The sequence below is a fragment of the Eufriesea mexicana genome, unplaced genomic scaffold (assembly GCF_001483705.2).
Source record: "Eufriesea mexicana isolate 0111107269 unplaced genomic scaffold, ASM148370v2 scaffold1553, whole genome shotgun sequence".
Classification (NCBI taxonomy): Eukaryota; Metazoa; Arthropoda; class Insecta; order Hymenoptera; family Apidae; genus Eufriesea; species Eufriesea mexicana.
The window spans coordinates 107,203-121,723 of record NW_016909647.1 but is presented as its reverse complement, the minus strand read 5'-3'; the positions used below and the strand labels follow the sequence as shown (position 1 = coordinate 121,723).

At 35.4% G+C, this 14,521-nt stretch overlaps 1 protein-coding gene across 1 annotated transcript in view; it reads left to right on the top strand.

The window, feature by feature from the left end:
* Positions 1 to 256: 256 nt before the first annotated feature.
* Positions 257 to 14,521, top strand: part of LOC108548330 (Dpr-interacting protein epsilon) — a 95,086-nt gene continuing 80,821 nt past the window's right edge. The window contains exons 1-2 of the mRNA XM_017901196.1: positions 257 to 263; positions 333 to 475. Coding sequence (XP_017756685.1) covers positions 257 to 263; positions 333 to 475 — 150 coding nt within the window. The remainder of the gene's footprint in view (positions 264 to 332; positions 476 to 14,521) is intronic.

The window sequence follows — 14,521 nt, the reverse complement described above, 5'->3', positions numbered from 1 at the left end:
AAAAATTATTATTTATTGTTGATTGCAACATTATTGTAGAAACAGGGAAAGCATAGGTTACATCAAGCTATGCAAATAATTTTGTTAACTCTTCCTGTTTAGATAAAAGTAAACTGCGTAGATGAAAGAAAAATTTTATATATAAAATATTAGATAAAACATCACTGTTTAGGTAAAAATAAATTGTATATATGAAAACATATTTGCATTAAATATTAGATAAAATATTACTGTTCAGATGCAATAAACTGTGCAAATGAAAAGTAAATAAACAAAATTTATTACTGAAACTAAATTTGAAGATTTCCATATTATATCTTTTTAATGGAAAGTAACGCTACACACGAAACGTATTATTCATTCCCTTTTTTCTGTTTCAGGACCCAATTTCAAGGAACCAATTGCCAATGTCACTGCACCAGTTGGAAGGGAAGCAATTTTGTCTTGCTTGGTTCAAGATTTAGGTGAATACAAAGTGAGTCATAAATACAATTAGTTCCTCTCATATATATTTCACATACCTGACCGATTGAATTGAAAAGATCTAAAGTATATGCAAATTACGATACTTCATTGATATTATACATTATTAATTAGAAAACAAGCAACAGTTGGTTAATTACCGCATCGAATGATTATTTCGTGAGATTTATTAATTTACGCAAGAATTTATTATTCTGCTACTGATTCTAATAATCTCAGCATTAATTTTATATATCCCTCTTTCCACGTATTGGAATTAAAATTATTTTCATCCAGCATGTATAATTCTAAGTTTCATTTATTAGATTACCTTTTTCTAAAACAATTGACACTAAATTCGATTCCAAAATAAACAGTAGTCTGTATCCAGATACGGTCTATTCAAAAAATATCAACATACTAATCGAACAAAATGCTAAAAAAATGATTAAGTATTTATTCTAACAAATTGTAAATTGAATGCAGGGTTATGGACAAAAATAATGAAAAAATAAATATTTTCTTTCTGCGAGATCATTAGCGATGAATGAGAGTCGTTAGTACGATGCTATATTTCTTTATTCGTGTTTCTTATATACAATTTTTGCCTCTCGAGGCAACGTTTATCTGTTACATAATTTTATATTTAACAACGATGACATACTAATAATTATTAATGTATGAATTGCCATAGAATTCTCCAGCTATTTTTCAAAGGAATTATAAATTATTTAATCACTTGTACAAAATATCTTTTTACACCTAATCTACGAAAATTGCGTCGTTTGAATTTCTCGAATTGAATAACACCCGCATTAAAATTTGTACAGAACCTTGTTTTCTTTTTTTTTTTCTTCTTATTCTCCATTGTATGTACATTATGTAGCAAGCTTCGGCGAATAATTCATGATGTCGTAGGGGAGAAATTACCGTGAAATTTCTGGGCGGTCATTTCGTCCCTGCGTATGTCCTTCACGATAACAGGTATCTAAATTGCCATAAGTTACCTTAAACGGCAGGACAGTTTCCGCTGATAATGCGGAAGAGTCGACAAAAAACTTTTATTAACGAACCCCCGGCTGAAAAAGTGTAAACAGGGTAATTACACTGCTTCGTTGACTTGATTAATTATACTTAAAAGAGCTGCGCGTGAAAGAAGTGACTTAACCATACTTCATGATCAGATTTACCCGGTTCTTCTCTTCTCTCCTGTTTTATCAAAAATTATTTCCACGAACGGAATAATAATATTTTCATACATATACATATTTCCAAGTGATATTTCAAATGCTATTTCAAATGCTATTTCAAACGAGATTTTCGTCATGGTAATAAATGTAAAATAGAATGACTCGTACATATACATATATAATTAAAATAATACTTCAAAATTATATAGTAATATGTGCTAAAATAATTCTTTCAAATAACATTTAAGAAAATATAATGAAAGTAATTTAAAGATAACGTAACTTGTACATCTGATTAAAATGATATTATAAAGAAAACAGTTTCAGATAACATTTAAATAATATAAAAATGAAATAGCATATACAGAGCGTCTGACAAAATTGTCACCTCGATTGTTCGAGTACTTTCGAGAGTCTGACAATGTGTGTGACAAATAAATATATATATGTATGTAATCATACAAAATTAAGATAATCTTATAAGGTAAACAAAATGATAAAATCGTAAAATAATATTTTCAAATAACGAAGCAATGCAAAGATAAAATAACCTATCATTTAGACCAATATTTCGTACAATTCGTTTCATAACTACCCAACCCAGTCAACAATCGATATTAACCTTCCGGAGATGAACGAAACTTCGCAAACCTCTTAAATTTTCTTGGACCATTCGGTGGAATTCTCTTTCTCCCCGTATCTGACTCGTACCTGCCGAATTGTTCCACGTAAAACTTGTAGCGGCCGGTAAAATAAGAAAGAGCCGCGCAACAATGCAGCTAAAGTTCCATAATTTAGCAAAGAGTAATCCAAGTTTGAAGCGCCTATGGAAATCAAGCGGGAACTGCAACTCCGTCAAAGTCGAGCTCCTCAGACGCGTTAATGGCGGTGGCAAGCTATCATCGGCAAAGATATTCAAAGATCCGTAATTTATAGATCGGCGTAAATTCGGATTGGCAGCCTCAGCTCGACTCAAATTAGCTAAGATCGACGCGAGCTGCGTTCTCGAAACGGCAAACACTCGAATCTTATTGGCTTCCATCGAGATTGCATTCTTGCCCTTGGTTCCTCATCCTCTAATTAGCAGCTACGGAGCAGCCATTATTGCCTAGGAACATTTTCGTTCCAGCCACTTCTCTCTCGCCCTCTTGCCCTTTCGCTGAAATTACACGCGTACAGACCGAATAAAATCCACCTCTGTCTCACCACCACTGCCAGGTATATCCATTTTCATTCGTCCGCGTAATTTTGCTAATTAATTAACTAACTGTTCCGCTCTACCGGGTAAGAGGCTGATCCTTGAAGCTCGAGAGATGACCAGAGATAGAGGGATCAAGGGCTGAGCAGGGAAGAAGGGTAGGCTGGCGGTGGAATGGAGAGACGAAGAAACAGAGAGAAATTCACTTAACTTTTTCGTGGTCGTTTAACGAGGTCAACGGGTTAAACAACCTTTCTAGATGTCTATGCTCTAGATTCCTTTTTGGTCGCGAGTACTTTTAGTAATACCTGTCCTCGCTCTCCGCTGGATAGGCAGGAGCCCTGGTTACGTCTGAAAATATCAGTTGCCGGTTTTAAGTAATGGACTTCAATTAAAGCGGGATGAAATATCAAGGAAATCGCCGAGATCCATTACCCCAGGTCTCCTCGATTTCTTGCCGTTCCTTCGGGCGATTCGTTCCGTCTCCTGACAGCATGGCAGCCTGCACTGCCATGCTCTTCGGCGGCCGAAGATACAGAAACAATTACGCTTCGCGAAGAATCCGGATGGTTCCTGTTTAAAAGCGACATCGGCTTTCGACATAAAACGTTAATTGCCTTTATTCTAAAGGGACAAGAAAAAGTTTCTCAGCGATGAATCGCGTTCGGCGAAAGCAGAGTCCGGATGAAAAATTACGAATGCTCGGCTTCCTTTGGTAACGCTATAAAGCGTCAGACGCGCCGGCCATGCTGTAAAAGAGGTTCAGTTAATTTAAGGAAAACTTCGTTCTGAGGAACGTTTGACCCGTTGAATACTTGTTTTTCCTTGTTTTCCATCCCTCCGTTTTAGTTTCCCCTTTTCTTCTTTGTCCCGTGATTGGCCACGACCGTGTTTCAATTCGAATATCGCGATTGAGGATTTGGACGTGAAGTGTATCGAATTGATCCTATAATGATGTCGATATTTCTGGTATATACCGGTGTAATCGTTTCGCGTGAAACGTGGTAGGTCATCGAATAATAAATTGAATTGTATTCAATTATAATTAAAACATCACGTTTCGACGCGAATGATACGAAGCATCGAATTCGATTATTTGGATGCTTCTTTGAAGAAATTAATGCTTCTAGGGATAATAAATTTTTCTACTCGTGACAATTAGAGCTTCGGCTACCTTTCATCCAAGTATATCACGAATTGTGCTAGCATAAATCCAATAATCCGCATCCATAATCATGTAACTTGATATTAATCATCTGAAACAAAGGAGCATAAAAAATATGAAGAATATTAGGCTGGCCAACGAATAGCATCGAATTCTAGGAGTATGTGATACTTTCTATCCATTCTGTATGAGGTAGTTTCCTCAGCTTACAAAATATACTAACGTCAATTAAAAGTTAATTAGAATTATACAATTATGCTTAAAATGGTGAAAAGTTATGGATCAAAATTCAGTAAAAATTTATAATCGAGATACCAATGCTGTTTCTTGGCCAAGCTAATAAGACTGGATACTAATCTATAGTTTTATTATATAAAAATTCTTTGATGTCAACATTTTGTCTCCCAATTAATTCGAACAATAGAGATTCTACTACGAAATCGCTGCCATTCGCAACGTTATGGTCGCACCATTAACATGTTCGTTAGGTACTATAGGTAAATTGACGAAACGATGCCGGAGAAGCGTCGTTATCTCTAGATCGTGATACTGGCAGATCTCCGGCATAGTTGCAGCCGTTATCCGTCATCTTAATGCATAACCGGAAGTCTGAGGGACGCACTAGCAGCTTATAAACGGCACGATTATTCCAACCCGACTCATGCAACCCTTTCCAATGTCTCATCCCTCTCCACCTCTCATCCACGATAACCTATTCCCCTCGACCAAAAGAATGTAATGCCGGTTGCAGGTTAGACTGCTAGCCTTTGTAAATATATCCATTTGAATTTCATGCCACGCGACTCGATGAATACTTTTCGATATCTTTCCATCGGCTGATCTTCTCACGCCATTCAGCGCCTCGCTTCCTCGCGATGATCAATGAAATCGACGTCTGAATATTATGCGTGACGTGTTCCATGGTATGAAAGTTGAATTAACTGTGCTACGTGTTCTTTACAATGTATTTTTCCTTCTTTCTTTTCCTTGTCGAAATTTTTTCTGCAAATCTGTAGGGAATTTGTGAAGGTTAATTATCGAGTTACTTTTTGGTCAAGTGGAATTACGTAGTCCGGTGAATGAAAATTAAAATTAAAATATAACTTAATTATCGAGTTATCCTTCGGTTAATATTGAGAATTAATAAATTTAGTAGATAGGTGTAATATAAAAGTACGAAGGACATTTTGATTATCTTTGAAGGATGTCAAGGGAAATTTCTGGTGCAGCTAAAGTGGAATCGTTTATTAAGAATTACCCGATCTAAATTGAACTGTCAGTCTTGATTTATATCAGAACTTGTTAGGAACTCGAAAGACTGTATCAAGATCCGCAAATTAAAAGACCATCCCTTGCGAATCGAAAAGGTGTCGCGCGTCTCCACGGTAACTAGAACCACACGTGCGACAGTAACACGGAAATAAAAATATCGAAACTGCAGTGAAAACTTATTCCTCGTCTACCATACTCCCTAGGTGTGACACCAACTGATTTTTATCTTTTCCGATCAGTTCGGAAAATATTAGACGTATTTTCGTGACAAACGTGTCACGTCAATTTAAACACAAGTAGAATAATATTCCACGATGGAGGAGTAAATTTTGAACCGAAATTGTTTCAGCATTACACCTAAAAATTATTCTCTAGAAATTAATCTCGTGATCGTGGGAATTTCTTTTCTCAAATGATAAATTTAGCGATTTCTGTGACGAAATTTTCAAGCGTATATTACAAGTAAGCTCGAAGTAAGCATAAATTTTGCAAAATCGAATTTACGAAGGTCGTATTTTAACGGATAGAACTTATGTAGCAACTTAATTCGTTTCTACACTCATTTCGTAGCATGAACTTAACGTGTCTCTTTTAAACGTGGAAACGCGATGATGGAGCTTTCGTGCAATATGTGAAACTAGTTGAAACAGCTGGAGATCATATTAGTCAGCTTCAAAGCATCTGGCGTGAAGGGTAAGTCAGTTACAACGAAGGTCCAACTGTACAAAAGGGATTGCAACAACGTTGTCATACGATATTAACCATTGTAGATTGTAAAATTATTTCAATTCACGAATCATCGTGCACCGTGTTAGAAATGCTCAAACCAAACAAACCAAACTGGGGGTCCAAATTATACTTTCAAATTAACCAAAAATCGTCTAAATTTCTGACTTATCCCTATCTCGAAATTTAATCTGATAACCAAAATTCTATTCAGGTTTGGGAGCTCGTTTATTTTGATACCAAATTATACCTTTATATCGAATTTTTATAGAAGTACATTAAATAAAAGATACTAATAAAATACCATTTTATACATAAATTGGTAATTTGGTGCTTGAAGCAAACAGGGTAAGCTAAAAAATTTATTTTCGTTTTGACTTATATGGGATATAAGGTAATTCGAAAATTTGGAATCTCTTTTATATTGATTTCCAAATACTTGAAAGATTAGGGTACTTTGAAATTTGTAATTATAATGGAAGAATTAATAATTGATTATTAATGAAACAGTGATGTAACAGTAAAAGGAAATCGAGGATATAAGTACAGATAATTAGAAAGTATAATATAAAAGAATATAAAATAATTTTTGAGGATTATAGATGAATGAATATGAAATTTTCTAACGATACACCGTTGTAGAGAATTAAAGATATATTTTGTGTGCTTTAACATGTGTGTCGCGCATGTTGAATGCTTTTAACGTTAAAAATTTTTTCTTCTAAATGGGTTATTTCAATTATGGATTAACATTATCAGAGGGCTAAATAATTTTTGTAGGAAATGAGAATTCAGTGTAATTCAGAATAAAAATTCATAGTACAATATGGCGTTCCATGTACTTTTATATCTCCTCCCTAAATATGAGGATCGTTTTATCATACAGCATACAACACGGATTATAGAAATAAAATTTTTATTCTAAACATTATGTGTGTGGTCAGATTTTATATTTTCGAAAATAAAAAGGGAAGTTGAAATAACGTCCCGTGGTGTTGGTGTTCCATATGAATAATACATTGAAGAAATATTTTCATCAAACAAAAATAGCATTTTATTTCGATAATTTGTACAAATATAATTAATACATCGTGTAAAATTATGAAAATTTTGCAATTATGAACAGTTAAATTGATCCATTAATACTGATCGTATTATGAAGATGATCTGCAATACGACACTTTAAATATGTGAATTTAAGTATTCTCTCTGAAACATTCACGACACGATTTCGATATGAGAGGATTTAAAATACGCGAACAAGGTTTTGACTGGAGTTAACGTGAGATTTTTCTCTTGCATATGCAGCAAAATGTTCCATATTTTTGCTACGGGAAATCATGATCGTACGCGTTAGAGATGCACAGTACGTTGGAGAATTATGAAGCATGATTTCAACGTAACGAGGTATAAATTAATCGTAACATATATTATGACAGCTAAATTGTAATTGGTGGCACCCGATGATTATCGAGCTCGCAAAATTTACTCGCGAGTGCCAAATTTGTGACAAAAATACAAATGTCGGATTAAAAATAGAATAAAGGTCCATAAGTTGTTGGCACCCTTTTTCGTAGCAAAAATCCATTCTCATTTCCATAGCATTAATATTTATTCGGGTACTTAGGTTGGTTATTTATGCTCTCCTCATAAATATCCAGAATGAAAAGAATTTTGTTTAGAAGGAATGAAATAACAGTGCAGACATGAAATTCTGAACTTCTTTAATGGAACAAAATTCTTCAGTCATACCAGTGTGCAAGAGTTTATTATTTCTTTTTTATTTTAATTCTAAATTTAATTTTTATTTATGTACGAAAATTATATTACATTAATCCTAACTTTAATATCCCTACAAGTATTAAAATTACATTTTAGTCTCAAAATTATATTTAAGTATACAAAATATTGAATTATAAAGTTACAAAAATTATGTTTCAATCCTAATTTCGATATTCGCATAACTACTAAAGTAATACTTTTTTCTTAAATAAATTTACGAAGTTACTAATATTATATCTCACTGCTAAATGTAATATTTATTTAACTATTAAAATTACATTTCAATTTCAAAATCAAAATTTAATTTTTGGTTTTAGAAATATGAAAATAAGATTGTAATCGAAAAATATTTATAAAACTATTGAAATTAAACTTCGATTCTAAATTTTCATTTGAATCTTAATTAATGCACCAGAATCAATTATGGCATGGAAGTAGTGGTCAGTCGGTACGATAAATAATCGTACAATAGGACATCGTATTTATAACTGATTCAGTCGTGATTCTTCTATCCGTGAAATAATTGCTTTAAATGTTTTCAGTGTCAACATTGTGAGATTTTTGAACTTTTCACTCTCGAATGCGGCAGAATACGTTTCAGATTGGATTCTACCTGCATGCATTTTTCTCCCCAATCACGCGAAAACGCATTCATACAATGGTTTGAGTGCAATTCATGCGTTTGAAATGGAACAAAATTTTGATTTCATCTAGCGAAAGGGCTTCAATGCGTACATCCAAATAACTCCCTTTCCCTAACACCGTGTTTTCCAACAGTGCGCTCATAAGCAGCTATTTATCGTATCGATGTACGTAATCGTTCGTCAGAAAATGTCGAAACCATTTATAAAATAATTTGATCTCGAATTAAGTGGCTAGTTAGTGTCGTTCATCATCAGAGGATTCTACGATCAGTCTTAAACTTCCAAATCGGTGAGCTAGTCAAAGTCGAGCCAGGAAAATTCATACAACCTTAGGTTTATTCTATACCTCGCCCACGCTGAAACAAAAGCAGAAACAGAAACGGGAACAATGAGAGACAAAGTCTCGAAACCAACACACAGGTAACGCAGCGTTTCCTCAAAGACGTCGAGCACATGTATGCATTATTAGTGGTATAAGTGCCGGTGTTCGTGGTCCAAGAAGACTTTGTTATTATACTACACCGTGATATTATAGGCAACCGGCTGGCCATAGCTTTTCCCGAGGTTTACGTTCTGCCGGAGAGGTATCATCGTGCTTTGAATTTTAATTGCCAAGTTTAGGGTTGCCTTTGGGCCAGAACGTTCAGTGAATGGAGAGCGCTAACTACGATCTTAATTCAAGAATGTATAGCTAGCATGCAGGAAGTTGGTTTCTTGGTTACCGTTTGCTTATCGTTTGCTAATGGTTTGCCATTTGAACTCGCTTCCTCTTGAAACTGCCACCCCTTTGGTTCGCATTTAGCCTCGCGTTGCTTTCTTCTAGGACTGGCCAATCTAATCGATAGGTCAGTTTTCGGATATTGATTTATTTGTGAGATGATGAGTATTGCTTTCCCACGATTTATAAATTATTTGCGTTTTAGATATAAATAATTCGTTGTAAGGAAGAAAATTGCGTGTTCAAGATTTTAACATAGCTATTTAGACACGCTAGAATGCTAATATTCTTCTCAAAAGATTTAATACTGTATTTAAAAGTTGCGAATTCGATCTAAACGTCGCTGATCCGTGTTAAAATTTTCTCCCGCATTACTCTTTTCACAATATTGAGAAAAAATTTCATACAATGATTTATTACTTACACTTTCGCTAATTAAACCCATAAATTTTCTGGGTAACCCGGTAAATGCTTTCCCCGTGTTACAATGTTCACCACTATCGATAACTTAGAAGCCAATGAATTAGAACAAGCGTTCCACCAGTAATTCCAAAAAAATTCTTTATCCAATTTTACTCTGCAAACGTATTACGCTATATTACAGTCACAAATCGTTTCTTTCATTTCTCCTCTTTATTTTTCTCCGTTTTCTCTTGTTTTTCTCAATTCAATCACGGCTATAAATCATTCAATTGCAGAGAAAAAGTCGAATCGTTTTTTGCACCAAGTGCTGGACGCCATTTTTTCTACATTGCTTACTTCACTTCTTTCTAATCGATTATCGCTATAGACAATTGAATTCCAGAAAACAAACTGCATTTTGTATTAAAACGAATTATTTTCTGCATTAATCCTTGAACGCAATTTTTTTCTCAATATCTGATTAATTTGTTCCTAATACATTTTATTTCTGTCCATACCAATAACAATCCTACACAATTCAATTGCAGAAAAAAACCACGTTTTTTTTCCCAAAAAGATTGACTTTTTGTACCAATCGTTTTCTATCCCTAATTATTCGATTGCAGACAAGAAATCGTATTTCCTCCCCTCGAATGAATCGTTTCTTGTACCACCCACCGATTACTATTTTTTCACAGATATTTGGTTAATTCGCTTCTAGTCGATTGTAGTCTGGATCGATCTAAATCTGGGCCGATCCTGTTGTCGGTTCACATCGCATCAGATTGCCCCAAATCAATCCGTATTTGCAAACATCGTCTTCGTTCTGGTTCACCCCGAAGGCCATTCGACTCATCGGTTTTCGGGCCACGGATTAATCATGGCTCTCTGTAATCACTGATGCATCTGTTAATCCGAGGCTCTCTCACTCAATTCAACCATTTCTCTAGCTCGATCTATCGTGCTCTGTTATATAATGACAACTACCTCTCTCGGCTGAACCCGCAAGCTATTAACTCGATCACCGTTTAAAATCGTTCCAGGTCGACTCAGATCTGTGTACTTTCCGATTATCGCTTTCGAGTAAGCTCCTGATCAATCGTTGCAGGTGAGTTTATCCTGTTCATTTTTCCTCAAGGTTCCTCGACGAAGGATAACGAAGGATCGAGGTCTTTGAAGATGGATCGACTTTTGTTTATTATTCCTTTTCGTCGTTTCGAGTTCGAAGGAGAGTCGATGGAAGTGAATGAAGCGGCGACTGTGCGGATCGAGTAATTTCCCGCAGAAAATGTAATACTAACAATGGACCAAAAATACGTATTCCCTATTTTGATCTATAGAACACTTGTACTCATTTGCATGAAAATGAATTAACATTTGGTACGATAAACGATAGAAAAAGTCGAATTTTTGATATATTATTTAAGCAAATTTAATTTTTCTTAATTATTTCTACATGGCTACATTCCCCGTGTAAAAACATGTATTTTGCAAATAAATATTTTATTCTAACCCTTTCAGTTCTCGAGGTATTCCGAAGAATTTCATTCCAACCGCAATCTTTGAGGGCTGATTTCATCCTTTCGATATGAACGATGGTCGATACAAAATTGTACGTGGCAAATATTTTTTTGAGAACTCTTTCACATAAATTTCATCAAATTCGGCCTGTACGAGTTGAATATGGTTCCTTGTAAGATAGATGAGATGTAAATTGGAACTTGATATAGCGAATCGAAGTACTCATTGTCTTCGTGGAAATATTAAAGGAGTTAATGAGATTTTTCTTTTCTCTATTCGAATTGAAATATTGATTTTTGTTATCATTTGTTACAATTCTCTTTCCACTATTATTTTACATAATGCACCCCTATAATTATCCAAGGAACACGATTGAAATATAGAGACGTACCTAGCGTGGTTCCATTCACTCTCAGAAATCCAATTTCTTATAAGGCTAGTGTAAGAAAAACATCGATCACCAGCAAATTGCCCGAATACCCTCGTAACCCGACTTGCAGTTCGAAGCTTCTTTTCATTCTAAAAACTACTGCCGCAAAAACCAGGGAAATTTATCAATATTATAGTCATTAACGGGACACCGAGACATAGACCGCGCAAACTCGTAGAATGTAACCAGGATGCCGGTTGCTAACGAACTCGAAAGTTTGCTGCAACGAGTTTCTTTGGGCCGAGTAAGCTCCGCCGGACTGTAAGGCGAGTTTTACGTAACGTCGAGAGGTTCGCCTCGTGAGCGCGTAATTCAACTCGCTAATTTCCAAGCGATTGAGGCGCAGCCAGGCGAAACAAAAAAATTACCGAGGATTCGTTGAACGCTTTGACGTGGCACGCGATGAACGGAAGATTAATACCGTGATCGTGGTACGCTCCAATGGTGACGATGAGAGTAAACGTCTTGGACGTCTGATACCTGTTTGAATTTCGTTTAAGGATCGCGGATCAGACTTCTGGTTAGGTCGAAGGATCAGGCTTGGGTTCCGAAGCGAGAGTCGTTTGTGTTTGCAATTATTTGGCGACCATTTTGGGTTGTTCACGTCATCTGTTTTGAGGAATAGTTGCTTACAGGAAGTTTCATCGGTTCAGTGACGAGAGTTTAGTTCACGAGTGAGACACGGTGAGGTTAGCAATGACTGGATTTAGGTTAGGCCTGATCGAGAGGGTGCTGCGCATGAAGTTGTCAAATAACGGGGGTGCGTCGCGTAGATTAGTCGGATCTCACGAACGATCGCGATTATCGTGAGGACAATTATGTCCTATTCTGTAAACGAGAGGAATGAGAGGAGAAGGATCGAGTATTTTTATATTTCGCTCCAAGTTAGATAGCATACCTTGGTACGGAAAGCGCGCGCAATGAACTTGACCTAGAATCTATCTTATGGTAACTTGGAACTACGATGTGCACGCATCCCACGATGTTCAATGATGTCCAATGACGATACGATGATACTTAAAATGCCTAGAACAGAAATAAATAGAAAAGAATCGGAAAAATAATTAGGAAACAAGTGTAAAATGAATAAAAGAAAGAGAAGAGGAAATTCGTCTAATAGTAAACAAAGATTGCAGCAATTTCACATTTCACATTTCACTTTCACAAAATGGCCGTGACTGATGAAAGCAGGAATTTTTAAATGTATCCTGGGATACGTGTATCGACAACATTGGAAACATTTCGTTCCTTCACGCTGACGTTGCAATTGCTTCGAACGTGAAGGAATTCGCGAATAAAGAAGGAAAAACGATTGAAAACGGAACAGCTTGTATGTTAAACATTGAAACGTGTAGCTGGCAATGATATGCCAATTTCGAAGGCAACCACGTGCAACTGCGTGTTCTCCAATATCGCGTGCACCCACGCTATCTCTAGATTCGTATTGCCAAACGAATCGCGCCATCTTCAGCGGCCATATTGGATTTCCTTATTGCCCATAAGTTATTCTTGATACCATTCGAAAACTTTGCTTTCCGCAGTGTACGAACACGTGCATAATACTTCAGAATTACCTGTCCCTAAAATGACGAATTAAAAAATTCATAAATTCGAAAGAGTAATTATAAAATATTAAATTGGCGGTTTGAAAATTGATCTGAAATTACTGTATCAGAAGACAGTGATTGCTCGCGCAATAGTGGAAGCAAGAGAATTTTATCTTAGAAGGTTTCTTCTTCTCTCGAATTTCTTCTCCCATTAAATTCTTCTTTTAAGTTTTCTTTCTTTTCACATCTCTGTTTCTCTCGTTCCTCTGATATAAAAAGTTTCTCGTTTTAAATTTCTATTTCTCCTAATATATAGTATTTCGAGGAATAAGTGTAGGAAATTTCGTGGAAATTTCATCGTTCCGCAGTGCTCGTTCGTTGTCACAGAACATGGTTACTCAAATCGTAATTATCGTAGGAACGCAGAAAAAGGATAAATTCCGAAGCAATGGTAATTACGGATGCAGTGGAACTTTGTTTCCAGTCCTGTGGGACAAATATGCATTTAGATCGAACATTAACGGAGAAATTAGCTGATCTTTATCCCTTCTAGAATGGCGTATAAGCGAAACGAAGCAATGTTCATTGAAGAGATAAAGGGAATAGGGCAGGAAATGTATAAAGTAGGCGGAAGATTGAAGAAGCCATTGCTTCGTTGTCTAATACCCATTTTCCTATGCAAATGACAGTATAATTCGTGTCATAATAGTTGGAATTAAAAGTAGCTTAGTCGTAATCGAACTAATTGTAAGATTAAACATATACAGGGTGTTCCAGGATCAAGATGCCGAATTTTATCAGAGTACTCGATGTATTTCGAATAAAAATTAAAAATTATATAAATACATTAGGTTGGCCAAACCTTATCAATATTTTTAATTCGAAACAGTAGTATTCTTTGAAATAAACAAAATTTTGTTGGATTTTGATATGTAGGTATTTACCATCTTAAGGCTGGTCATATAATCTTAATTAATGTGTCATTATATGCAATGGGTTAAGGATTGCTTCGGTTTGAAAATCCACAGATTATTTATTGCAGATCATAATAGGTTGTTCATTATAAAATTTATAAACAAATATACGAAATATAATAGTTTATATACTCTTTTCATTTGTATCCACGAAAAGTACCGAGTTTTATTGCCAAAGATTGGCACCTTAAATCCGAGGAAACCTGTATTCAAATTGTTGTGTTGGAATACTCGGTTGAAGTTGGGTTTAGCTTCACTGCTCTCATTTCGAATTTTTGAATTAATACGTGAAGAATACTTAGAAGTGATAATGGAAGTTGGGTCGGCGCAAACACCAGGGAACTGTGCATATTACGGACAAAATATATGAGACCATATAACTTATTTTTACCTTTGTAGCGGAAAGCCATAACGAGATTAAACCCGTTACAGTCATTCTATGGCTGCGTTGGAAGTAACATTTGATATTACTTGTACAACCTTGTTTCTG